We start from the raw sequence: 25,400 nt of genomic DNA on the forward strand, positions 1-25,400 counted from the left end.
GTTTATCCTATAGACTGCTGTGCTTCACGACTCTCGCTCTGTAATCCGTCATATCGAATATGATAGTACAGTATCACACTGCTCTGTACCTAAACATTTAATAAAAACAATAATAAAAATCACATGCTGTATAGACCTCCATAAAAAAAAGGTTAAACTGGTTTTGTATTGAGGCTGGTATTTTCTCCCCTGATTCCATATATGACTAACCAACCTGTGAGATTGAGATTGAAATTGAAATTGAAATAAGTTTATTGAGGTAAAATACACAAAGGGATGAGGTAGCTCAAGCTATTCTCACCCCGTTCAGTACATCGTGTTAATACATACATAGACACATCACAAACAATAAACATATTACCAAACATTCTGAGAGATAAACATATACATTTCTTCCTTTACACAAGTATACTGTGAGATGGGAATATTAGATGAACTTATAGCTGGTTTTTTATCTACACTAAATAATCTTTCATATAGACTAGGGTAGGAAAAAAAAATTGCGGGATACTTATTTAAAATGATCATATAAATATTGCACTATTCCAAGGAATTTTGCCGTTTGTTAAAACATTCAATCATTTAGCTTGTTATGGAAATAGACGTCACCAGGTTGGTGTCGACGAGTTACTCAGGTAAATTTGTAAATATTGCAGAATTTATCCTGTTGACAACTTGCAGAGAACCCTTCATGCTAACCATAAAGAATAATCTTCATTACCTTTGTTATTGCAAAATGTGAAATAAATTTTATTTTAAATTTTAGTTTAGTCGACTAATAATGTTTACGATTAAAGATAAATTAATGAGAGGAAAACATGTATGACGAGTAGAGGTGCTCGTTTGACGAGGCAGCCGGGCGGGCTGGCGACCAATCACCTTCTTCCAAATAACAACAACATGGCCACGCTCTGGAGGTGGGTGACATGACGTTTTCCCCCTTTATATCTCCTCTCTCTCCTTCGCTTTACATCCATTTTGATTCCTTTCATACCTGTCTACGTCTTTCGAGTGTTTTGCAACAAAAACCGTGACAAACCTACTATGTTGGGGCCTAAATATAACATTATTGGGATGTTTTACCGGTGTCAGAAAGTTCTACTTCTAGGATAGACAGCTTACGTGTAGAGGGCACTTTGACTGCACTAGATTGGTGTTGTGCTATATCATTTCCTTTGACGTGTTGAGAGATGGGTGTTAAGCTGTCTTCATGGTGTTAGTGTAACATCTATGGGAACAATCCTTAGGAAGGGTATCGTTCACCATCTGATTGTACATAATCTAGTAAAATCAAGTCAACATGGTTTTATTCAAAATAAATCTTGCCTTACTAACCTGCTCATAATTCTGGAAACGGTAACCAGCTATTTAGACAAAGGACTTCTAGTATACATGGACCTTAGGTATCATGTGGTACCTAAAACATTTAAGGTATCACATGATGGACTGGCAGAGAAATTACAAACACATGGAATAACAATACAGTAATTAATTTTGTTGGGGTACAGGCAGCCAGTGTGTATATACATGTTAGGCTTGTATTAAGGCATCCCCTTCCCCACAGGTCAAACTGTCAAACTATTGACCTTCCCCAAGATGAAACCCCTCAACAAGCTGAGGTACCTACTGCTAAATGAACAGCCCCATTAGGTGATAGGTGTTTGATGGGGTGTACACTGCCCATTGCTGTAGCCACCCCTCATTCTATAATAATAGATAATAGGAAATGTGCTCAACCATTTGTCCTGCGAGGAATTTGAACCGCACCATCCTCGATTGAGAGTTAAGAACAAACCCAACTGTTCTACTGGAACCTCTATAAATGATAACATACTAGAATAGTTAATGACCAGAAAAATGTAATGAGTTAAGTACTGCACGATTTTATCTTGGGGGCTAACATTCTTGAAAAGTTCAGATAGAATTCTTGATAAAAAGTGTTCATGAATGAGGCTATAATCAGAAAATTCTAGCAAAAAAGAGCAAAATGTAGTGGATTATGAAAAGGTATTCCTTCAGAGGGACATGATAAGGTCCAAGAGAATCAAGACAGTAGACACAAGGAAGAGGAGCAGGGTAACGGGGGGGAAAGGGGGGATTAATCTCCAACCTAACAATGCCGAAAGTGAGTGGGGAACCATCGACCTGTGGAACATTTTCTTGTATGGGTAGGATGAGTAAGAAAGAATTGACAGCTTCAAGTAATATTATTTTATTGAAATATTATTGTTAATTATCTTTTTCCCTTATTTTTAAATATAAGTGGTGCTACATCATCATCTCAGCTTGGCACCTTCTTTTGATAATTACAGTACTTCTTTTAACCTTAAGATTTGCCTTCAACATTCAGCATTATTAGTGACTAGAAATAATAAAGTCTAAAGGTAAACCTCAACCACAGAATATTGTCATGTGTACTTTGTTCTTGATTCTTACTGATTAATTCATCCACTTAGACTAGACAGTACAATGGTGGCCTTGCTTTTTAAAATTCATGAATGATTGACATATGCAGTTTAATGTAGGGATCTGAGTCAAGGTAATAATTCTCATTTGTTGGGAACAGACAGTGTTTGCCTTATCTAGCTCACTCCCTCCCCTACGCCAACTACTGACCTTTCCCAGGATGCAACTGATGACAATTACCTAACTTCCAGGTACCTATTTTACTGCTAGGTGAAAATATGCATCAGATGAAAGGAAACATATCTGTCCATTTCTAATCTACTTTTTGATTCTTGAAATTACAAAATTTAAATGCAAAAGGTCTGGGAATTGGTATACAAAATTGGAATTTAATTTATAATACTGGTAGTATTAAATAAATCTGAAAATTATGTAGTTAAACCCTAATTTTACATTTTGTTGTAAAATTCAGGAAATGCATGAAATATGGATAAATGAAAAAAATTAATACTAGCAATAGTCTCAAACTTAAACTTTTAACATATTTTTGGGCACGATGGTGCCTCATGTTCCATAATATTAATGTAAATTATTTTTTATTTATAACAAAAAGGCTTATCATTTTATTAGGTAATAATATCCAAAGATATATCATATCTTATAATTATAGAGATTTATGAACAAAATCTAGTTTCCAAACATTTCTTTAGTGAAAAAAATATCTTGCAACTCAAGCTGTCATCTATGGGTTAATAGGGATCATAAGTAAAATAAATTCTAATTGTTAAAAATAAGGGGAAATAGAGTAGTGAGAGACTTATTTAGAACATTGTTTTTCTCTTCAGGCTAACGGCTGCGGCAGTGTTGTTGACGCTGGTCAGCGCAGTTGACAGGAGTAATTTTAAAACATGCCAGCAAAGCAGTTTCTGCAAGTAAGTACAGTAGTCATCTATGAGTCTTTTTGTCATTCATTTTACATAAATCAATGTTTGATAATCCTATGTGAGCGCTCATCAAGAGCAATAAAATGTGTATACTCTTTTCAACTTTGTTACCTCAAATCTCATCCTAGGTCTTTCATTTTGGTATCAATGTATTCACAATGAAATTCCCTATGGGAGTATATGCATATACTGTAATGTCCAAAACCGCAGCGCGCCTTCCTACCGCAGCCAAGTGCGAAAGCAGGCCAAATTTGTTCATTTTTGACACCATACTGCGTCGTTAACGAGCGAAAGTGTTAATTAAGATCATCTGGTGGCAAAGGTGACTTAATGTTTTAGAATAAATAATCTGGATAAAGATGATTTGAGTATATTAGATATTGTTTATGCTTTTGTGAATATAGGCAGCACTTTATTTGTGCTGTCCTACTCTTGCAAAATGCACAAATCAAACTTAATGGTATACAATACTGTATTGGAAAGTAGAGTTAGGTTCCAGAGACTTAACAAAAGTCCACTTTTTTCTACTTTTCACTCGGATAAAACATTATTTCAATATTTTATTTTCCTTCCATTTTCTATCCACAAATTTAGCATATAATGAAATCTGTAATTCGTGTGACAGGCATTGACACATAAATATAAGAAAACATTTGTAAAAAAAAGTATTCTTGTACCCTGTACGAGGTAAGCACCACACATACACAGAGAAAACCTGTTCATATTCCACGTTACCACTTGCTGGTGATTTTGATTTCAGTGGCATGCCTCATTCCTTTACCCTTATGAAGATTCATCCAAAAATTATGTTCAGTTTAAGATTCGTTTAAAAAACATAAATAGAACCTAAAGCAATACTCCATTTTCCAGTGTGTTGTAATAAGATAAATTGAATATACAGTATTGTGCATACACAGTAGTTTACTTGATTTTACATCATGCAGAATGTTTATAAATTATATTTAAAATGATGGTATTCTAATGGTCTGTGTTTATTCTTCAGACGTCACCGTGCTATAAAGCCTGGAGAAAGTCCATACATTCTTCTTACTAATACATTGAGTGTAACAGATGAGGGAATATTTGGAGATGTATTGAACGAGAAAAACAGAGTATTTTTCACCCTTGAAATATACCCTCTTAAAGATAATACTCTTCGTATCAAGATTAATGAGAAGAATCCAATTAAACAGCGTTTTGAAGATCCTTATGCTTTGACTGGTGATGGTCAATCTGAAACGTAAGTACTGGTATAATGGCCTTTGTTTTCTTTCGAAATGTCAGCCCTTATGATGAATGATATGGGTGTCATTGATTTGTCATTAAGGGGTGATCCCTTAAAGATGGAAGGAATAATAATAGTTGTTGGAAGACAGTGGAAATAAATGAAAAATTATGCTGTCATATACTGTACATGTTTTTCAACTTGTGCAAACATTAATAATTATAACATTTTATCTACTGTATATGTTTAGCAGTAGGTGAGAAAGCTGCAGGTGAAGCTGAGGTGTATGTAGGAATTATTAAATGTAGTAAGGCAAAAAGAATTGAGTGAGTGAAAATTTTGCTTCAAATAATGGTATGGTGCCAGAGGATTAAGATAGTGCTGTGACTCAAAAAAATGAAAATTAAGATATACAAGTGTAAGAAGTTGGGGGTGAGGGAAGCTTTAAAGTAAATGTGAACAAAGTAATGTTATGGTAGTGAAAAGTGAATAAATGGTAATCCTTTGGCAATGGTATGGTGCCAGAGGATTAAGATAGTGCTGTGACTCAAAAAAATGAAAATTAAGATATACAAATGTAAGAAGTTGGGGGTGAGGGAAGCTTTAAAGTAAATGTGAACAAAGTAATGCTATGGTAGTGAAAAGTGAATAAAATTCTGTGAAACAAATGTTAATGGTGATGTTCTAATGGTGGTCAATCATTTAAAATATCTGGAATGTGTGATTGATGAGAAGAATTTGGGCAGTTGAAATTAAAATTAGGGTGAATCAAAAGAAAAAGAGCCTGGTGTAATGAAATTCTTTGTTAGGAAAAAGATTAGAATAGATGAGGCCAAATGGCTGCCTGAAGGAGTGGTAATGCTGACCCGTGTGTACAGTTATGTGACAATTGAGGGCTTTGAATATGAAAAGTCACAAGTTATAGAATAGAAAAGGAAATCCTTAAAGCAGGTTGCTTTGATTAGGATTTTCATCTTGAGGAGACAAAAATTATCTGAGCAACATATGAAGAGCATAATTTGTTAAACCGTAAATATAAAAATTTTGTTGGGTAATTTCTGATCTGGTTAAATTCAATTAAAGATTAAAATATAATGAATTAATATTTTCTGGGTTTCCACATAAATCATAAATTATTTATATCTACATTACTTTTACATTTACAGTATAGTTTTTCTGAATTGCATTATAGAAGAACCATTCTTCACTTTTTAGTGACCGATATATGATAAACAAAAAGGTGCTAATTACACTTATTTCATCAGTTGTATGTCTTATGCTAATCAGATAAATTTTTTTGTATTTATTGAACAGATTTGAAGTAATTGACCGATCCTCGGATGGATTTATAGTGAAATTTGGAACAAATCGAGCTATTGTGAAGGCTAAGCCATTAAAGATTGATGTTTATAATGGAAATGAGCTTGTTGTAAGCACTAATGCTCGTGGTCTTCTTAAATTTGAACAGTACCGCAACAAACCAGAGAGGTAAGAATTCAAGCGATTTCTATGATAGTTTGATGTACACTATTATTTTTCTTTAGTATGCAACTACTTTTTACTTTATATATATATGCACTCTTAGTTCTGCTTTTCGATAAACTTGGGCCCAAATGCAGTTAAAAAAGCCCATTTGTTTTTTAAGCGTGAACCATCCCTCCCTCAAAAAAAAATTTTGTCCAAAAATACATCACAATAAGGATTTACCAGATACAGTTCTGGAAACTAAAGACTTGACTATTGTACATGTATAGAACATAAGAAGTAGGAATCATTGCAACTGGTCTGTCGGCCAGACAGTGTCTATTTAGATCAACCCCTTTCAGCATGTATCTATCAGCATATTTTTAAAGCTAGTTATATCATCTGCCTTTATGATGTTGGTTATCTGTCTGTTTCACTCTTGAACACTCTGTTGCTCAACCAGTACTTCCCCATATCCTTTCTGAATCTGAACTTCTCCAGCTTAATGTTATGGATTCTGACCTGGTTTGATAGTTTCAAGACATTACTCGTATCTTCCCTGTTGATACCGTTCATCCACTTGAAGACTTCAATCATGTCTACCTCCACCCTTCACCTTTGCAGGTAATGTAGGCCAAGCTACGTTAACCTCTTACTCGTTTTCTCTTGGGATTTCCTGCAAGTAGTCCCTTACCGTTTTGTAGTCTCATGCCCTTCTGGGCTCGTTCTTTGGTCTGGTCAGACTACCTGTTGTTAACCTGATTCAGGGTTTTCTTCTTCATTGCTTCAGGAGGTGATGTGCTCTAATTAATGGAGATCTTGCTCTAGATTATAAATTATGCTGTAGTTCTAGATTATGCTGTAGATGAATGTTAAATGTTTAAAATATCTTTCTCAAATTACTGTAGTTCTGTAATACAGTATAGATATCTCTTAAGAGTCTTTTTGGTTTAATAGATTGGAAAGTCCTGGGCATGGGGTGGGCCGGTCTTAGAGCGAGACGTGAACCTAGCGATGGGTAACATAAGAAAGGATTTTGATGTAGATTCAAAATAAAACTTATTTGAAACTATTCTAAGCAAAGCATAGGAACATAGAATACCATACAAATTGAATAGATCGAATAATAATGACCCAAAATGGATAACTAAGGATTTGATGAACCTTATAGGTAGAAAGAGAGCTTGATACAAAAAAGATTAAGAATGGGGAAGTCAGTTTAGAACTAGAAATCGTCCAACTGGTTAGAAATCTTTTAACAAAAGGAGAGATAAGGAGGGCAAAAAGAAACTTACGAAGTTCGTATAGCAGGGCAAGCAAAGACAAATCCCAAAGGTTTTTCAGTTATATTGAACAAAGATTAGGGAAAGGATAGGTCCATTAAAAACTAAGACAGGTTAGATAACATAAATGATAATGCCGAAGAGATGAGTAATGTTTTAAATACATATTTTATCTTTGCATTTACTGAAGAGCAACGTAACATGTCTTCAGCCAACAAGTCTATATTGGTGGGGAAGAGGACAGGTTGACCAGTTACCAGGGAGGATGTTATTAAACAAATGGTGAAACTCTAGCCAAACAAATCCCCAGGGCCTGACAAAGATTAATAAATGATTAACAACTTGGTTTTACTAATGGCCGTTCATGTTTGCTATAAAAAAATTTGCTATCTTTTAGGCCTGACGAAGATTAATAAATGATTAACAACTTGGTTTTACTAATGGCCGTTCATGTTTGCTATAAAAAATTTGCTATCTTTTATTCCAGCATAGTTGAGGCACTTGATAGTGGTAAGGTTTGTGGCATTGTGTACCTTGACTTTAGCAAAGCTTTTAATACAGTGCCACATGAAAGATTGATTCAAAAGATAGATGCTCATGGTATGGGGGTGCTATATTAAGTTTGGATTAGGGCATGACTACACCAAAGGAAACCGAGTTAGTATAAATGGAGTTAAGCCGGAGTCGGAAAATGTTGTGAGTCGAGTGCCCCAAGGCTTGTTATTCATAATATATATTTAAATGATTTAGATTCAGGGTTTGAGTAGCAATATTTGCAAATTTGCCGAAGATACGAAAATCGGGAGGGAAATAAACACGGTAGAAGACTCGCTATCACTTCGAGACAGTCTAAATTGGGTTTTGAAATTTGTCAAAAGATTAGCAGATGCAGTTTAATGCTGACAAATGTAAGGTTTTGAGGCTAGGTAAAACTGTGATGATAGTTACAAGATGCAAGCTAGATGTTGTTGAGATTGCAAAGTCAGATTGTAAAAGGGATGTGGGAGTTATGATTAGTAAGAATTTAATACCAAAATATCAATGCATAAATGTTTGTGCTAAGGCAAATAGGACACTGGGATTTATTTCTCGAAGCATTAGTAATAAAACACTTGGTGGTGTTCTTCAGCTATAGCTTGCTCTTGTTAGGCCTCATTTAGATTATGCTGTTCAATTTTGGTTACCATTCTTTAGAATGGATGTAAATGCATTAGAACGCATCCTGCGTAGGATGACAAAGTTAACCCCTCAAATTAGAAACCTGTCATGTGAAGAGAGATTGACGAAACATAATTTACAATTCTAGAAAGGCGAAGAATTAGGAGTGACATGATAGAGATGTACAAGTGGATGAATGGGCATAACAAAGGGGATATTAATAGAGTATTAAAAGTATCGACACAAAATATAACACAAAACAATGGGTATAAATTGCGTAAGTTTATATTTAGGAAAGACCTAGGTAAATTCTGGTTTGGTAACAGGGCTGTTGATTTGTGGAACCAATTACTGCTTAACATAATAGAAGTAGGATCCCATGATTGTTTCAAGTGTAGGTTATGAATGAGATTGGGTGGATATAAATAGGAGCTGCCTCGTATGGACCAATAGGCCTTCTGCATTTACCTTCATTCTTATGTTCTTATCCTATACTTTATTGTTCAATAATATAGAATAAAAACTATTTCACAAAAAAATATTAACGAAGTGAAGTATTTACAAATTTGGAACATTGCAGGGACCAATTAGTATGCATTTGCTTAGGGTCCACTGTACAGTTCTTGTATATCTGAAGTTTCCAATTGGAAGATCTTTTAATTAGAGATAATTAAATATTTCAAGCGATGTCCAACCTGCTGAAGGAGAAGAGCATGGAAATGCCTTACCACTTGGTGAGGAAGAGGACACTAATGGTCTTTGGGAGGAGAGTTTTAAGGGCCACACAGACTCCAAGCCTCATGGGCCTTCCTCTGTGGGCATGGATATTTCCTTCATCAACTCAAAGCATGTATATGGGATCCCGGAACATGCCGATTCTTTCTCCTTAAAAGAAACTACGTGAGTAATAAAGGATTCACTTGAAATACCATACCAATTTAACTAACAATGTTTAAATATATTTTATATATAAAATAAGAACTTAAAAAAAGCATTTCAAATACTAAATATCTAGGGCAGTACAAGTAGTTTGTGTACAATACAGTAAGTACAGTGCAGTAGCTGGTGTAATTTTTGGCTCTTAATATGCTTTGCATTAACAATTTTGACTGATAACAGCTTGTTTATGATAGATAGTTTGGTTAGTTGATTACGATCCTGAGGCATCTACACAATTATTAACAAAGACACATATTGTTTCAGATCAACGGAGCCATACCGCCTCTATAACCTGGATGTTTTTGAATATGAATTGGATAATCCAATGGCTCTGTATGGCTCGGTCCCTGTGATGATATCGCATACTCCTAGACAGAGTGCTGCAGTGTTTTGGCACAATGTTGCAGAGACCTGGGTTGACATTAAGGTACTGGGAAAGTATTTTTTTTTATTGTTAGGGATAATAATTTGAGAAATTGGTAAGGGAGTATTTCATATAAATTGAGGAATTTTGTAGCCAGATTTTTGCCACAGAATTGAGTATTGTTAATAAAGATGTGTAATAAAATATGCAAATATTTTGTTACTGTAATTGTACAGTTGAGTGTCTGATACACACAACTTTATATCCAGAATGCTGAATTAATGCATTTCATTTCATTTTGTGGGAGCATTATGTACATATCCTTAAGGTGCATGTCCAGTATTCTGAGGTTTCCTCCCATTTCTTGACAGAAATTACCAGACAGCAATGTTGTTTCTTCTATTGCTGGTTTCTTCTCTGGTGGTGACTCTGACCCTCCTCAAGTCTCTACACATTGGTTCTCAGAGTCTGGTATTATAGACCTGTTTATCATGCTGGGTCCTCGTCCCATGGATGTGTTCAGGCAGTATGGAGCTCTTACTGGATACACCAATCTTCCCCCGGTAATTATTATACCTGTATTTGTTTCATGTTTACAAATTTAATCTGAATGATCCAGGATATTTTTAGTGGGAATTATTACATGAGTCACGATTATTCAGATTTCTATTTTATCAGTGTCTCCATAAAGTGTGGAGAAGATCTTCTACACTATCTTGAAGAAACGTGATCTGGGTACATTCTTGTGTATTTGAGTCCATATATGGATACAAGAAATGGAGCTAGTGGTTTCTTGTATTGGTCAAGTGGGAGTAAACACTACTAATTTACTTTAAATATTTATTAATTGAGTATTCAAGTTCTTTTATTATTACCATATTGAAAACCATGACTGAGGTGAAATAAGATGTAGAGAATGAACTTTCTATTTTGCTGTTGTCCAGTCAGTGAGAGTAATTGAAGTAATTATTTATAGGTTATTGTTGAAACAAGTATTGAGGAATTGAAATCATATTTTTAATCAACATTGTGAATATTTGCTAGTGATTAAACTTAATTTGATGTACAACAGTTTTCTCAGTGTACCATCAGAAACTTGTTGTCATTGGTACAGCATACTAATCAACTTTAACATCATCAAACCCAACTGGAGCTGCATGAAAGAACACTGTTTGTGTATTCATCAACAATACCTCACTTGTGCTAGTCCAAGCACATTCATGCTGGTTTCCAAGTTTATGTGGCAAAAGGTTGGATGATGAAAACCTCTGCAAATACAATGCATCTGTGGATTTGAAAAGTACTGGGAAGTGAACCTGAGGAGGAGCCAACTTGAAATCATGCTCAAACGAGGACAGAAGATGGGTAAAATCCTCTGCCCGCAGTCCAACCTACCATATATAGAACAAAAGAAAAAGAAAGGTTGAAGAGCACCCAGGGACCCAACTCGGACTCCTCCACCAACCTTGGAAGTCAGAAATGAAGACTTGGGAGTAGAGGTATGTTCAGCACTTGATCAGACAGGGAGACGTCATCCAAAACTAAAGGATTGTAGTTAAATACACTGTTTGTGAAATAGGAGGCTTCGAAGCCACAGCAGAATAGGACAGCTCAGCTGTCGATATAGAAGTGGAAAACCCTGGAGGCAGTCATGCTACACCCACAGCTAAACCCTGCCCAGACTCTGAAACCTTCAGATGTTTCGAAGCCTGGTGTAAAAGGGGTAGAGTGTGACAAAGGACCTGGTGTATCACAGCAGAGGGAACTAGGGAAGGAGGAGGGGCTAACTTTGAACAGGTAGAGTTCACCAGATACTTCAGCTCCTAATCCCTATACACCATAGGGGCCAACTGCAGGATATCCATGCAAGCTCGAAGTCACAAACAACAAAAAATGCGGGAGAAGCAAACCCATAAAGCGGCAGTTACCTGATAAGCATCTTGCTTAGAAGAAGGCTGCTAGAATAGACAAAAGATGGGCAACGCTTACTGAGAAAATAGTTGGCAACCCTAAAGGCTGGCGACTCAAGCAGCCATTCAAACTATTGGATATAAGGTGAAGAACTGAGGATTGTTGAAGGATTTTGCAGCTCCCAATGGTTCTGCCACCTGGCAGTGGTCATCTTTAACTAGGTCTGGGTTTGCTCTTAATTATTGGGTGGATCATTTGTGTAGTCTTTTGATGTTTCATTTCTTTTTCTTTGTAAACCTTGCATTTGTCTGTTTTGTTTGCTTCCTTTCAGTGTGTTTCTTGAGTAAGGCTGCTCTTAAAAATCACCTGTTCCCTGCACAAAACTCTTTGAGGGGACAGGTAATTGCCTCTTTTGTCCAATACACAATTAAGGCCTCCAAGGGCTGATGTTAACTGAGGAGCTATGTCAGTGCAGATATCTATAGAGAGCAACTGTTCGACTACTCCAGAAAAACATTTGTACCTGACTTAAAGCTAGGAGATAATCTTAATAGCATCAGTTGTTAACAATACCTTAGGATGTTTGTAATAGAGCTAAATATCCTATAGTGTATTCTATACAGTATTGGATTTTATTTATATATACATTACCATCACCTCCTTCCTACTTTCTTGTGGTGGGTAGGTATCACCCTGGGGAACCTGGTTGATACCTGGCTGATGGGGTTCTGGGAGTTCTTATACTCTCCAAGCCCGGCCTAGCAGGCTTGACCTGTGAGAATTTGGTCCACTAGGCTGTTGCTTGGAGCGGCCCACAAGCCCACATACCCACCACAGCCCGGTTGATCCGGCACTCCTTGGAGGAAACAATCTAGTTTCCTCCTGAAGATGTCCACCATTGTTCCTGCAATATTTCTTATGCTCGCTGGTAGGGTGTTGAACAACCGTGGACCTCTGATGTTTATACAGTGTTCTCTGAGTGTGCCTATGGCACCTCTGGTCTTCACTGGTTGGGAAAAAGGGGAATAATATGAATGGATTCACATTCATTCATTTAAAAGAAAATTATCACTTGTGAATTTAAAATGTGTTAGGCAGATACAGTAAATCAGATTTAGAGCAGGAGTAGGGGGAGGTATTTCAAAATGTGAACAATATTTGTTAAATTGCACAGCTGTTTTGTGGAATGGGCTACCATCCATGTATCATTGAGCTTCAATTATTCAAGAACTGTCTGTGGAACTTTATTCAGGACTAACTAATATTAATCAATTTCCAATGTTATGCATTGTTAAATAGCCATCATTGCATTTGCAGTGGCCTATAATAAAATATCAAGAGGAGGCTTTTATAGAAAATGTAATGCAGACATTGATTATATGAATAAGTTTAACGAGAATTAAGATTGAAATCTTTACCTTCAGATGTTCAGCCTTGGATATCATCAATGTCGCTGGAACTATAATGACGAAGAAGATGTTCAACAAGTTAATGAAAACTTTGACAACCATGACTTGCCAATGGATGTGCTTTGGCTTGATATTGAACACACTGATGGGAAAAGGTATGTTAGTTAAGGTAATTATTGCATGTAGGATTTTGAGAAGGATTTTACTCCTGTTACTAACATATAGAAAAAAAAAATGAGGGACTTTTCTAGTTTCTCTCCATTGAGTTGTTTATGTAGTTTTCCTTTATACATGTGTGTATTCCATAATTACATTTTCTTTCTTTCATTATGTGGGAGGTGAGAAAGGGTGAGTGTTAGAGATATTTTACAGTAAAGGCTGGTAAATAGAACTAAGAGTGTTAATGATATTTAGTGATAGTTAAACAATGTTGTTGGGTCTCCCACACTTGGTGGCATCGTGGTAAGTTATTACTAGGGCAATTTAGCAACACAGTCACAGCAGTATTTCAGAGAATCAATTGAATAGGTATAAAATTAGACCAATAGAATAAATGTAAAATACTCTTTTGAATTGTTTCTAGACACCCAAGTCTACCATGTACAGTAATTGCAAGTAGGACTTGCAAAAAAAGTGATTTTGAATGAATGGGGCATAACAAAAAGGTAATAATTAAGGAATCGTCAGTTTTTCTTCCATTGCAGTTGTCCTTTTAAAATGTTGGTAACCTTTATTAAATAACACAGGAAAATCATGTGTTTGGTAGTTTGTAGATGAACCATAGTAGAAATTGCTTAATGGTAAACATTTTCAATATAGAATTTCATATACATCAACTATGGATGATTTGAATATCTGAAATGTAAAAAGAACTGTCTGTTCCAGTTATGAGAAAATATTTACATGTACATTTGAATATTTGTTAGGTACTTCACCTGGGATCAAAACAAGTTTCCACACCCTCTGGAGATGACAGCCAACCTGACTGCTCGGGGCCGTAAGCTGGTCACTATTGTTGATGTTCACATCAAGCGTGATAGTAATTATTTCTTTTACAAGGAAAACCATGACCGTGACCTCTTTGTCCATACAAAAGAGGGAAACGAATATGATGGTAAGAAAATATTTAGCTTGACAGTATCTACCAATATTTAAGACTTTCTTTTATGATATAAAATCATTTCTCAATATTTATAATTTTTTTTTTTACAATACTGAGTAGATGGTTCAGAAATGACATGATTAAATATTTATATATAAGGTTGGTGCTGGCCTGGCTCGTCGTCATACCTTGACTTAACTAACCCGGAGACCCGTAACCACTACAGTGACACGTACATGTTGGACCGTTACAAGGTAAGGGGAAGGGGAAGGGAAGTATCAGGGAAAGCAGCAAGCCATTACGACTATATAGCGCTTGGAAGGGTTTAGGATAAGGATGTGGGATGGTACGGTGGGGACAAGAATGGTGAAGGTAAGGGGAGCAGTTGATCATTTTAGAAATACTTCTGTAATATGTTATTTTATAAACTGTTACTAATTTAACAATGGAGGAAATCTTTTTTAATAAATTAGGAATAATATACAATATTGCCTTAAAACCTAGGTTTATATACTGGATTCCTGCTTGGCCAGCTGCCATGGTAACTACAGTGTACTGTATTCAGTTGTTGACAGGTGGGGTGCAGTCATGCCCAGATGTTTTTACCACCATGATATGACACATTGATTAGATTAACAAATTTGTTTGAATAAAATTGTGTGGGAGTATTTTTTTTTTTTTTTGCAGAGGGGGTGAAAGTACAGATATTTAAAGTGTGTTTGTATTGGTCTATCTTTGTAATATTAGTAAAGTTTACTGTACAGTTTCTACTGTCAGTACTTTAATCCTTTGGCCTGAAGGTTCAAGGTTTTCTGCTGAATTTTGTATGTGTGAAAATTGTAAGCCATGTTTATCACTACCTGTATGGAATCGTATGGGAATTTTCTTAGTTTCTCACTTGCATCTTTAAGGCTGCAGTATACATGCAGGCAGTGGCATTAAAATTTGTTTCCAAGCACAATGTTTTAACTTACCAAACACTATGTGAAGGATAAGTTTTGTAATTGTTTTTTTCCATTTTTTGCTGTATGACTTTCACTAACAATTTTTTTGTATTACCATGAGGTGATGTGTAAAGTAATGTCACAGTCCAGGCATTAACCATTGACTAGTTTCATTGTTAATTTATTTCAGGGCTCAACCTTAGATACCTTCATCTGGAATGACATGAATGAGCCATCAGTGTTTAATGGTCCCGAAGTCACAATGCAGAAGGATAACATTCATCCTGGTCTAGGTGTTGAGCATCGGGAGATTCATAATGTCTATGGCATGCTCTTTGTAAGTTGATTTGGTGTATTTTTGTGATTTTTGGTATATTGCTGAAGTTCACATTTCTTCATTAACTAGCTAAGTTCTAACTAAAGAATTTGTGGGGTAACATATTCTTTCTGTATACTGTATCTGTTTAAAAGGAAGAATCCAATTAATTGCAGTAACTGTAAGCATTTTGGGTAACATACATATATTAGTCTAAATTTTTATCCAGACACTAAGGCATTAATTTAAGAAATAATCACATTACATTGGTAAGTTTAATACTGCACAAAGGTAATATGTAGAATACTGTACCAAAGTTTAAATAATAAGTACGTACTCGGTTAAGGTATTAATTCTCAAGTAATGTACACTAAAGGTACTCTAACTCATTTCTAATCATGTAACCTTTAAGAAAATTATCTGGACATTTGAATTTAAACTGTTAAAGGATAATTTTGATAAATGTTTGTAAACTTGAATTAGAGAAAAAGACATTGTGTAAAAAATTTAATTGCTGAATAAATTAGTCATTTTAGCCACTGATCCTCCTGACTCGGTAAGCTAAAAACTAATAACACAACAATAATCTAGATGTCAAGGAGGGTCCAAATTTTATCTTTACAAATATGTCAATGTTATAGATTAGTGTGGCACAAGGCTGAGGGGAGAATCAAATAGTTTGACGCATTATTGCCATGTTGTGTCTGACTGTCTCTTCAGAGTTTGGGGCTTTCATTTGGCTGAAATATTTTAAAATATATTAATGGATTAACATCATTTACAAGCTCGTCCCTTTGTCATACATTTATTTTCATATTTTCATTATTTTCATATTTTCATTATTTTTATATTTTCATATTTTCATTTATGTACAGTAGTTAATAACAGTTCTGGTTATAATGCAGTATGTATAGCAATGAAAATCCTCAGGGAAATGTTATTAATAAATGTGCATACTGGCTGCAGTAATGGTTCCTTCTGAAAAGATAATACAGTTGGTTTTCGGGTACATTCCTTTTGACCTGCATAATCTATATTTGTTCTCTACATTTGTGTATTTGATGTATTGTAACAGCTGCGTTTTTTTGCATTGAAATTAGCTGGTTGATTTCTGGAAGTCACTGTGATGTCGGAGAATGCAGCCAAGAGCATAATTTACACATTATTATTATGAATGTAAAACCCCCACAGAAAAAATGAGATGCATGTTTGTTCATGTTTTGAGCCAAAGGTAATAAATTTGTTAGTTATAAATATTAATTATGTGTAAGGTTTTCTTCATTATTTAAATTTTTTTAAATTTTAAATGGTTTCCACAGCATCAAGGTACTTTTGAAGGACTATTGCGTCGATCAGATGGTCGGTTAAGGCCTTTCATCTTGACCCGTGCTCACTATGCTGGCACCCAACGTACTTCATCTGTGTGGACTGGGGACAACACTGCAGACTGGGGTCACCTGCGTATATCGGAGCCCATGCTGCTCTCTCTCTCTGTAACTGGTATCACGCAAGTGGGTGCTGATGTTGGCGGATTTTTTGGAAATCCAGATTCTCATCTTTTATCTCGATGGTACCAAGTATGTTCAATTTTTTATTTTAATGGCTTCATTAATATATAGATAATAATAATTTCTATTAAATAGTTGTACATAGTTAATAAAAACAAATGGTGCGTGTGAGGTTATCAAAATTAACAAAAATATATTGATAGCCAAGCAAGTTCTTTAAGTTTAGCATCAATAGGGAAAAAAATATGAACGAGCATGAATATTGATATTTGTGAGAACTTGTATGTACACTTGTGAATGAAGTAAGTTAAAGGTAATACAGTGAAGGACAGGCAAGTTATTGAAGGAATTTCGTGGAAACTGGAGAACATTTATGGCTGGTGGTACAAAGTAAAACAGTGAGGAATTAGACTTTGGGTAGAAGCAGCTAACGAGTATTTATTACAAACAACATTTTACATATGAGAGTTTGGTTGAAATTTAGTGATTGTATTTGAAGTAAATCTGTAATTTTTGTTGCCTGTTTAGGTTTTATGTGAGGGAGTTTGTGTGCAGTGAATGAGTGCATGAGTGAGTGCATTGTTGAGTGCATGTTGCATGCAAGAAATGTTGTTACTGTATATTTTTATTATTTTGTAATATTTATATCAGGAAAATAATCTTTTATACAGTATAATTACTGGACCTGTGCATGAAGTTGTGATGAGTTTTTATTTCACTATTAAAAACAAATTCCTGGTTTTGCCTACAGGCTGCAGCATTCCAACCCTTCTTCAGAGCTCATGCTCATCAAGACACCAAGCGCCGTGAGCCCTGGTTGTTTGATGCTGAAACTCTTCGCATTATTAGAAATGTTCTTCGTCAGCGTTATCAGTATCTTCCCCTATGGTATACCCTCTTCTATGAAAATGAGCTTACAGGTAAATTAGCTAGTTGTGATGTTTCCATATACAGTTTTACATAAGTGACTGCGTGATAGTGCTTTGTAAGATAACGTTGGATGATGCTGTTCTCTAAAAGATTCAGGAAGTCAAAGAAAAGCCTATAGGTTTGGAGTACAGGAGTTGAGTACAGAACAAGAGTTTGTAGTGATCTTGAAATAAAACACTGTTAAGAGTTGAAGCTTAGAGATGAGGATGGATGCAAATAAAAGTTGGTTTAGAGCAACAAACACACGTGTGATGATGCAGATATTAGAATGAGTAAGCTTGTGGTAGAATGAAGTGGCAAGAGAATGATGAAATGAGGAGTGGGTTATGTGGATTCAAAGTAAGAAGAAGGGAGAAAAGTGTATATGAAATGCTCAGATAAGTAAATAAAATTTCAATTAAAGTTGGGAATACAGTGTTAATTTTCTTCATTGAACAGTGTGAGGCAAAGCCGATTTGCTGCATAAGGAATTTTATTTGACCTGTTAGATCTCTTTCAACACCCCAGGTAAAAAAATAGAAAATAATGTTGAGAGGGCCCATATTTACTGCACTGCATATATAGTACAGGGTTTTGTTACTTGCCTTACCTTGGTGCCTTCTTTTGATAATTACTTACTTGCTTTACCAGTAGAGTAGTGTAGTGAAATATTTGTAAAGTTAAATAATAAAAAAATATATATACAAGAACAAATCTTGTCACCTGGTGGTCTTACCATAATGTATGGTTAATGTGGCTCTTAGTCTTTATGAAGTGAGGTAGTGGTGCTTATAGATAATTTGCTGGAATGTATTGGTGATCGATTCCCCTGATACTAGTGAATGAGAGAAACTTGATGAATGAATGGGTCATTTTTTTTTTTTTATTATTATTTATTATTATTATTATTATTATTATTATTACCACCAAGGTGAGCAGTTCTGTGCCTCTAAAGGGCTAATGTTTGTTATAATGTAAGCATCTGCTTTGTACTAAAATTGACTGAACTTTTTTCAGGTGCTCCACCAATGAGGCCTATTTGGGTAGATTTCCCAGAAGATGAAGCTTCATTTGCAATTGATTATGAACACATGATTGGCTCAGCACTTCTTGTTAGACCTGTTGTGGATGAAGGAGCAACCACAGCATTTGTGTATTTCCCACCAGGAATTTGGTATGATGTACTAGATTTAACTGCTTTCAGCGGCCCCAGCAGCACCACCGTGTCTGCACCCAGAGACAAGGTATGTTGCTAATATCCTTTTTAATTTCTTAACCTTTCCCATCTTGCTTTTTTTTTTTTTTTTTTTTTTTTTTTTTTAGATATTCAAAATTTCAAGCACTGGAGTGCTTGGCATGAATTTTTTGTATAAAAGGTTTGAGCAAATAGATAAATTTGCTAAATAAATAAATTTATCTAATTTAATAGATAAATAGGGGTCTGGTTGCACCAGTAGTGTTGGTCCCCAAGTTGAGTTGTAATGACTACTAAAGGATTAGTTGTTAGAAGCTAGTTGAAAACTACTGTACACTTGACCCTGATGTTTTGTTAATGTATTTGTACTATTGCAGGTATGATTTGTCTTTTACCCTGATTCCCTATTCTGTGATGCCGTTCATCATCAAACTCATATTATTGATTACTTAAAATCTCAATGGGATATTTGGGAAAATAATATATAACAAAAAATGGTTGATTATTTAGAAAAATAACCTTTGTTTCTTCTTTTGACTTAAACAGATTCCAGTTTATCAGAGAGGTGGAAGTATAATACCCCGCAAAGATCGAGTCCGACGTGCATCTTCACTAATGCGTGATGACCCCTATACTTTATCAGTAGCTTTGGACTCAAATGGAAAAGCTCAGGGAACTCTTTACATGGATGATGAGCATACATATGACTATAGACAGGTAAGGAAAAGTGTGGTAATAAACAACACCATAGTCATGGAATTGACAAAATTACTTTTTTTTTTACTGATAATCACCTTATGGTATTTAAAAGTTGAAGTTGGCTTTTAATGATTTCTCTTTTTCATCTTCTATAATATTAGCTACCTCCTCCTCCTCCTCCATTAACTATGATGTTTCACACTGTGTATATCACATAATTTTTCTAATTTTTCATCAGTGATCTTCTCAGGCATCTAATGCAATTTATTCTTAAGCTGATAACATTAGTTTGCACTCACTTCAATTATATACAGCTTGCAGCCTTCAGTGAATCTCTGATCTTAATTCAATCTTCAGTTAACAGGTTGAGGCTTGTCAGCACTATCTTGAGACATTAATCATTAACTCCCCCTTCCCCTCCCTCCCTCCATCATTATCCTAGGCATCACATGTGACCTGAGAAAAATGCCACTGTCTGTTTGCCATAAAATGCCACTTCTCCATTACTTGAGAATGTAAAGGTGAGCAGATTGTGACACCGATTTCCACTGTCCTGGGAAAACTTTAAGTTTATAATATTTCACTTGTCCATTACTTGAGCTCTACAAAAAGAGATGATTAGAAACAAGTAGAGCATACATCAAAAGTCAAATGGGTGGAAGTAGTAAAAGAGGCGCTGATGTGAACATGACTGGTTTGATGGTGTTAGGTGAGGTGCTAATGTGAACATCATTGGTTTGATGGTTTAGTGGGAGAGATTTAAATAAATGTAATCCATAATATCAGAATTGGTGTATGCTTGTCGTTCTTCTAGCAGTAAATGGTAGAGATATATACTGGTAAGTTAAAAGTGTTGTTGATTTAAATGCAAGATGACTGCCAGAAGTTAGCTGAATTTAAGTAAATTAATGGTGGTGTAGTGAATATGGTACTGGTTACCATGTTTAAATTAGGGGCAAATAGAGAAGTGTGTCAGAGAAATTTGAACCTAAGTTAGGGGGTACAATATGTCAAGGAATACAAATGGCTGGTTCAATTAAAGTCCAAGATAGGAATATTGTGATAAGAAGGGGGACATAATTAGAAGATGTGTATTGAATTTATAGTCTGTCTTAAAATATGGAAGTGAAATATTGATGTATCATGGCCATGAAAAATTTAGTCAGTATATTATTGGTAATCTGTGAAGCATGTATTGATTGATTGATTTAATTATTATGTAAAGAAAAAGAATGTTGTTATGTTCTAAAGTCTGTGACCTTTATGGCTGAGGAATGAACAATATGATATTGTGAAGATTAAGAATTTTTTTTTAATAAATTTGGAAGTTGGAAGAATGTAAAGGTGAGCAGATTGTGACAGTAAGAAAAAGTAATATGTATATCAATATTGCACAAGTTATGACAGTGACTTGAGCCAAGTGGAATAGGAAGGGAATGAATGACTAACATAATGTTGAAAACATTTATATGCAGTACAGAACAGTACTTGATACATAGTTTATGAAGCAGCAGTGGTGCCATGTTTAGATACTTTATTAGCATGTGGTTGAAATAGTTTTCCAAGAAGGACATTGTAAAAGAATGGGCATCTATGAATATTTCCAAGTTAGTGCCACTCTGTGAAAAGCAAAAGACCTATGTAATGATGACTACATATATTTTATGGTTTATCCTATTTAACATTAAATTTAATTTTCCTTAGGGAAAGTTCCTGTATTTGGCTCTGTCATATGAAAATGGAGTATTGACCTCAAAGAAGATAGATCCTTTTGGAACTTACGAGACTGGATCTTGGCTGGAGCGAGTTGTTGTAATTGGACTTAAGAAACGCCCATCCAAAGTTACTATACAGAGTGCCTGTAAGTCTGGTCTTTATAGTACATACCTGAGTCGTAATTCATTAATAACAAATTTTGTGTATTGCATTACCTCTGATAAAATTAATAGGTACTTCTGTTAGAAAAATAATACTATAGAAAAAAGCTCAGCATTTTTTTTATATGAATTAATTTAAGGAAAGAAAATTTGTAACTGCAATATCTGTAATGGTATGTAGAGTATGTAGATAAGAAACTTGGTGATTTGGTTGTATACAACCTTAACATTGTTTTTATAATATAAACATTGATAAGTTTAAAATGTCTTATATTCAATTGTTATAGTGTCATGAATATAATACTTAATACAGTATTTAATGCTCCTACCCAAATAATAATTTTGCCTTGTTTATTCCACAGCTCTAGGTACGCGTGATTTGGAGAGCTTCTTTGAAAGTGGTACAGGCACCCATGCTAGTCATTTCACCATACGTAAGCCAGGAGTTAGCATGAATGAGGCATTCACTGTCACCATCCATTGAGAGAGATTTTATTAGACAATATAGTGCTACTTGTGTTGTTGATTGTGGAGGGGTTAAGACACTCATCTTGAAATTTGCTTTGTAAAGTAGTTAAGGATCTAATGCAAGGGTGCAAAGAGTAAATAATTGTATTTATTATCAAATGGATAATAAATAATATTTATTATTTATTATCATAATTGTATTTGCAGTGAGGTGTTTAGTGATGTGGTGGTACATGTGAAATGTATCGTTGAACAGTTCCCTCCCCTTCACTGTGTGCATGTTGGATGTGTGGGAGACCATTTTTACTCGTTAAAAAATACATTTTTTGTAACAATTGTGAGGTGTATAAATGTAGCTTCTATAATATAGCTGAATAAATCTGCACATGAAGGTTAATGGTATATGTTATATATTCATATATGGGTTGTATCTGCATAATTATTAATTATACTGTATAAGCTTTGAAAGGGAAGAAAGTTTGCGTACACAAACAAGACGTATTAATTAGATTAATGTATATATGCATTTGTTTCACAAAATTGCAATATATAACAAAACCTGGAAGATGAAGAATAGATATTCTAATTTTATTTAAAATTTTAGTAACTGCAAAACTGAAACACCTGTATGGCAACTGTTATTATATATTAATATTTAAATAGTCACATTTATTTTGAAGAATGTGGTCCTAATTTGTTTGAAGATATTCCTCCAATAATTTCTCATTTTCCCATGATTATGTTTAATCATGTACATCATTTAGTCTTGTGAGAACTCACCCGGGGTGAGAATTGCCTGTAATAAGGGACTGAAACTCAATTGGGTCTGTGCTCTGTTGTGAAATTTTCTGAATAGGTTACACATTTATCTTACCTGTTGTAGGTTCATGTGCACTGAACACTAAGATAATGTTTTTAAACTACATTTTTATTAATTTTCTTTAGCTATGTGATGTGGGCCTTCATAAAAATGTAATTTGAAGTGCTGTCTTTTGTGTTTAAACCTTTCTCAAAAATGGAGATTATACATGGTGGCTGCTTTATTTTCAAGGTGTTAATATTGAATTCTTTTATTGATTTAGAGTGAGCAGTTTCACTTGAAAAGACGAGAAAATTTATCATGCTCAACATAGCTTTTATGGGCCTCCAGGTTTCCTACAGTCAGTTGTTTAGGTTATGAATGGCTTTTTGGTTACATCATTTGGGATTTTTTTTTATTCTTCTGTGGAGTTAGAATTTCAACTATGCTTGGTGGATACATAATCAGTTTGTTTCTATTCCTTTAATTATATTTCTTCAAGATGAAATTTTACTAATTTATTCTAGTAAAGTAGATTTGGAGACAATTTAATGAAAGACTATCTAGCAGAAATCATATAATTGATATATTAATTAAAAATGCACTTCATTAGTATTCTACTTGGAAGTACTATTTTGGTAATGTGATCTAGTGAATACCCAAATGGGTCAAGTCTTGGTGTGGCATAATACTGTATATTTAGATATCCATTTGCATAAAATATAGTTTCTCATTGGTTATTAAACAATAGACTTAAACAATAGGTTTCATATAATGTCCTATGCAAATTTTTGTCATTTTACAAATGTTTACATTTTTGGTGCTGTAACAAAAGCTACAATTGTTTTTTCCTAATTGTTTTTGGATAAGTTTGTATATTAAATTATTTTTCAGTATAAATTGTCAAATGGTAAATCGAGATCTCGAGTTATTGGTGCTTAATGGCATAAAGCACCAATAAAGTTATAAACAGTCTTCAATTAAAATTGAAGCATTGAAACGTAAAAGTGATCGATCCGTGCTATATTTTAAGCACCTTGTTCCATCTGGAAGCTGTCTATTCTTTAAGGCGATAGTTACATATAATCCTCTCTTGGTATTTTGAAGACCTTCATTTGTTAAAAAGACTTCTGAGAAACACCTGAAATATAGTGAAAGAATTTAACATGATTTTTATTATTTTCAAAGAGAAGTAGTTGCTACTTGCTTACACTGGAAATTGAGAATGTGTGTAAAGAATGAGCACTTTAAACACAAGTGAAAGATGCTTAAGGCGATATGCAAAAAAAGATGGAAAGGCACAAGTAGAGGTAAACAAAATAAAGAGCAGACCACTAGTAGAGTGCAGTGTAGGTAAACCCAGAGGTCATAGTGGGCAATTCATATAATTGCTAGCTCCTTTACTCCTTTACAATTTTCATACTAGTGCTTTCATGACTAAAGAAATTTAATAAATATGTTTGGAGGATGTTCTCTTTGTGACCTAATGTTGACATTCCTGGATCTTCAGTAAAGCCCCCACCCCGTACTCTTCTGTGGTATCTGCTTCCTGACTATGTCCACATGCATAGTTGTAAAACTTAATCTGTTGCTACCTATTCTTTTCTGATACCTCATTTTCCCTCATAGAAGTGGCACTGCCCAGTGCAGTCCTTGCGGCATGTATAGAGCCCCTTGCCTGTACACTGTTGTCTTTGGAAAAAGTTTTGGGTAACATCATAATCATGCACACCACTACGTCAAATCCAGAAGTGAAGGCTTCTTTCCACCTTTAGACATTTTGACCATCAGTCCATACTTTTCTTTTGCCTCCCTATGCTCATCCAACACGTTTCCATTTCCACTGACTCTTTCTCCTCTTATTTGAATTATAAAGTAGTATTTGTATAAAGTTCTGGTTGTAAACAATGATTTTCACTGGGAACATAAGTTTTAACATGAAGTATAATGGAGTACTAGATTAACACTTTGGGAGGAATAAATATCCAAGAGGTGAAGTGCAAGGCCAGATATCTGTAATTCTGTATTGTACTTATTGACACTGATAGGTATGCCACTTAACTGAGTTGTCTGTCATGAACTTTGAAAATGATGATGCACCCCCTGCAGCTTGGAATATTTTGTAAAAATTGTCATCCAGTAAAGTATTGGGACTTGCATAATGAGAAAGGCATACTTATTGCAATTGCATGTAATAACATATCCTTGAACTTAATTTATGTTGCAGTTTCACACTTAATTCAGCAGGGACTGTAAAGAGACATGTTGAGAAGTGAGGGCCCCCAGGTATTTACGCCAGCATTACTGGGGACAATGCTTGTTACTTGGCTGCAACAGCCTGTGTTGAGCCAAAATTCTGGCTTTCATTGTTAATATTATTAGGAATTAAAGTAGCAGCTCTGTAGAATTATTTTCCACCTCTTTTTGCATAAGTTCTCTCTCCTATACAAGTTTTTCATGAATGTTTATTACATTCCCTA

At 34.8% G+C, this 25,400-nt stretch overlaps 1 protein-coding gene across 1 annotated transcript; it reads left to right on the forward strand.

The window, feature by feature from the left end:
• The first annotated feature begins 805 nt into the window (after nucleotides 1-805).
• On the forward strand, nucleotides 806-23,103 carry GCS2alpha (glucosidase 2 subunit alpha). Its single transcript, XM_045748657.2, has 17 exons — nucleotides 806-917; nucleotides 3,252-3,338; nucleotides 4,354-4,590; nucleotides 5,890-6,063; nucleotides 9,165-9,380; nucleotides 9,684-9,846; nucleotides 10,155-10,346; nucleotides 13,119-13,258; nucleotides 14,030-14,217; nucleotides 14,365-14,459; nucleotides 15,340-15,486; nucleotides 16,785-17,042; nucleotides 17,725-17,893; nucleotides 18,900-19,126; nucleotides 19,624-19,794; nucleotides 21,481-21,637; nucleotides 22,016-23,103. Exons 1-17 carry the CDS (start codon nucleotides 823-825, stop codon nucleotides 22,135-22,137), a joined length of 2,838 nt encoding a protein of 945 aa, XP_045604613.2. The 5' UTR covers nucleotides 806-822; the 3' UTR covers nucleotides 22,138-23,103.
• The last annotated feature ends 2,297 nt before the right edge of the window (nucleotides 23,104-25,400 follow it).

Source organism: Procambarus clarkii, chromosome 2 (genome assembly GCF_040958095.1).
Source record: "Procambarus clarkii isolate CNS0578487 chromosome 2, FALCON_Pclarkii_2.0, whole genome shotgun sequence".
NCBI classification, from domain to species: Eukaryota; Metazoa; Arthropoda; class Malacostraca; order Decapoda; family Cambaridae; genus Procambarus; species Procambarus clarkii.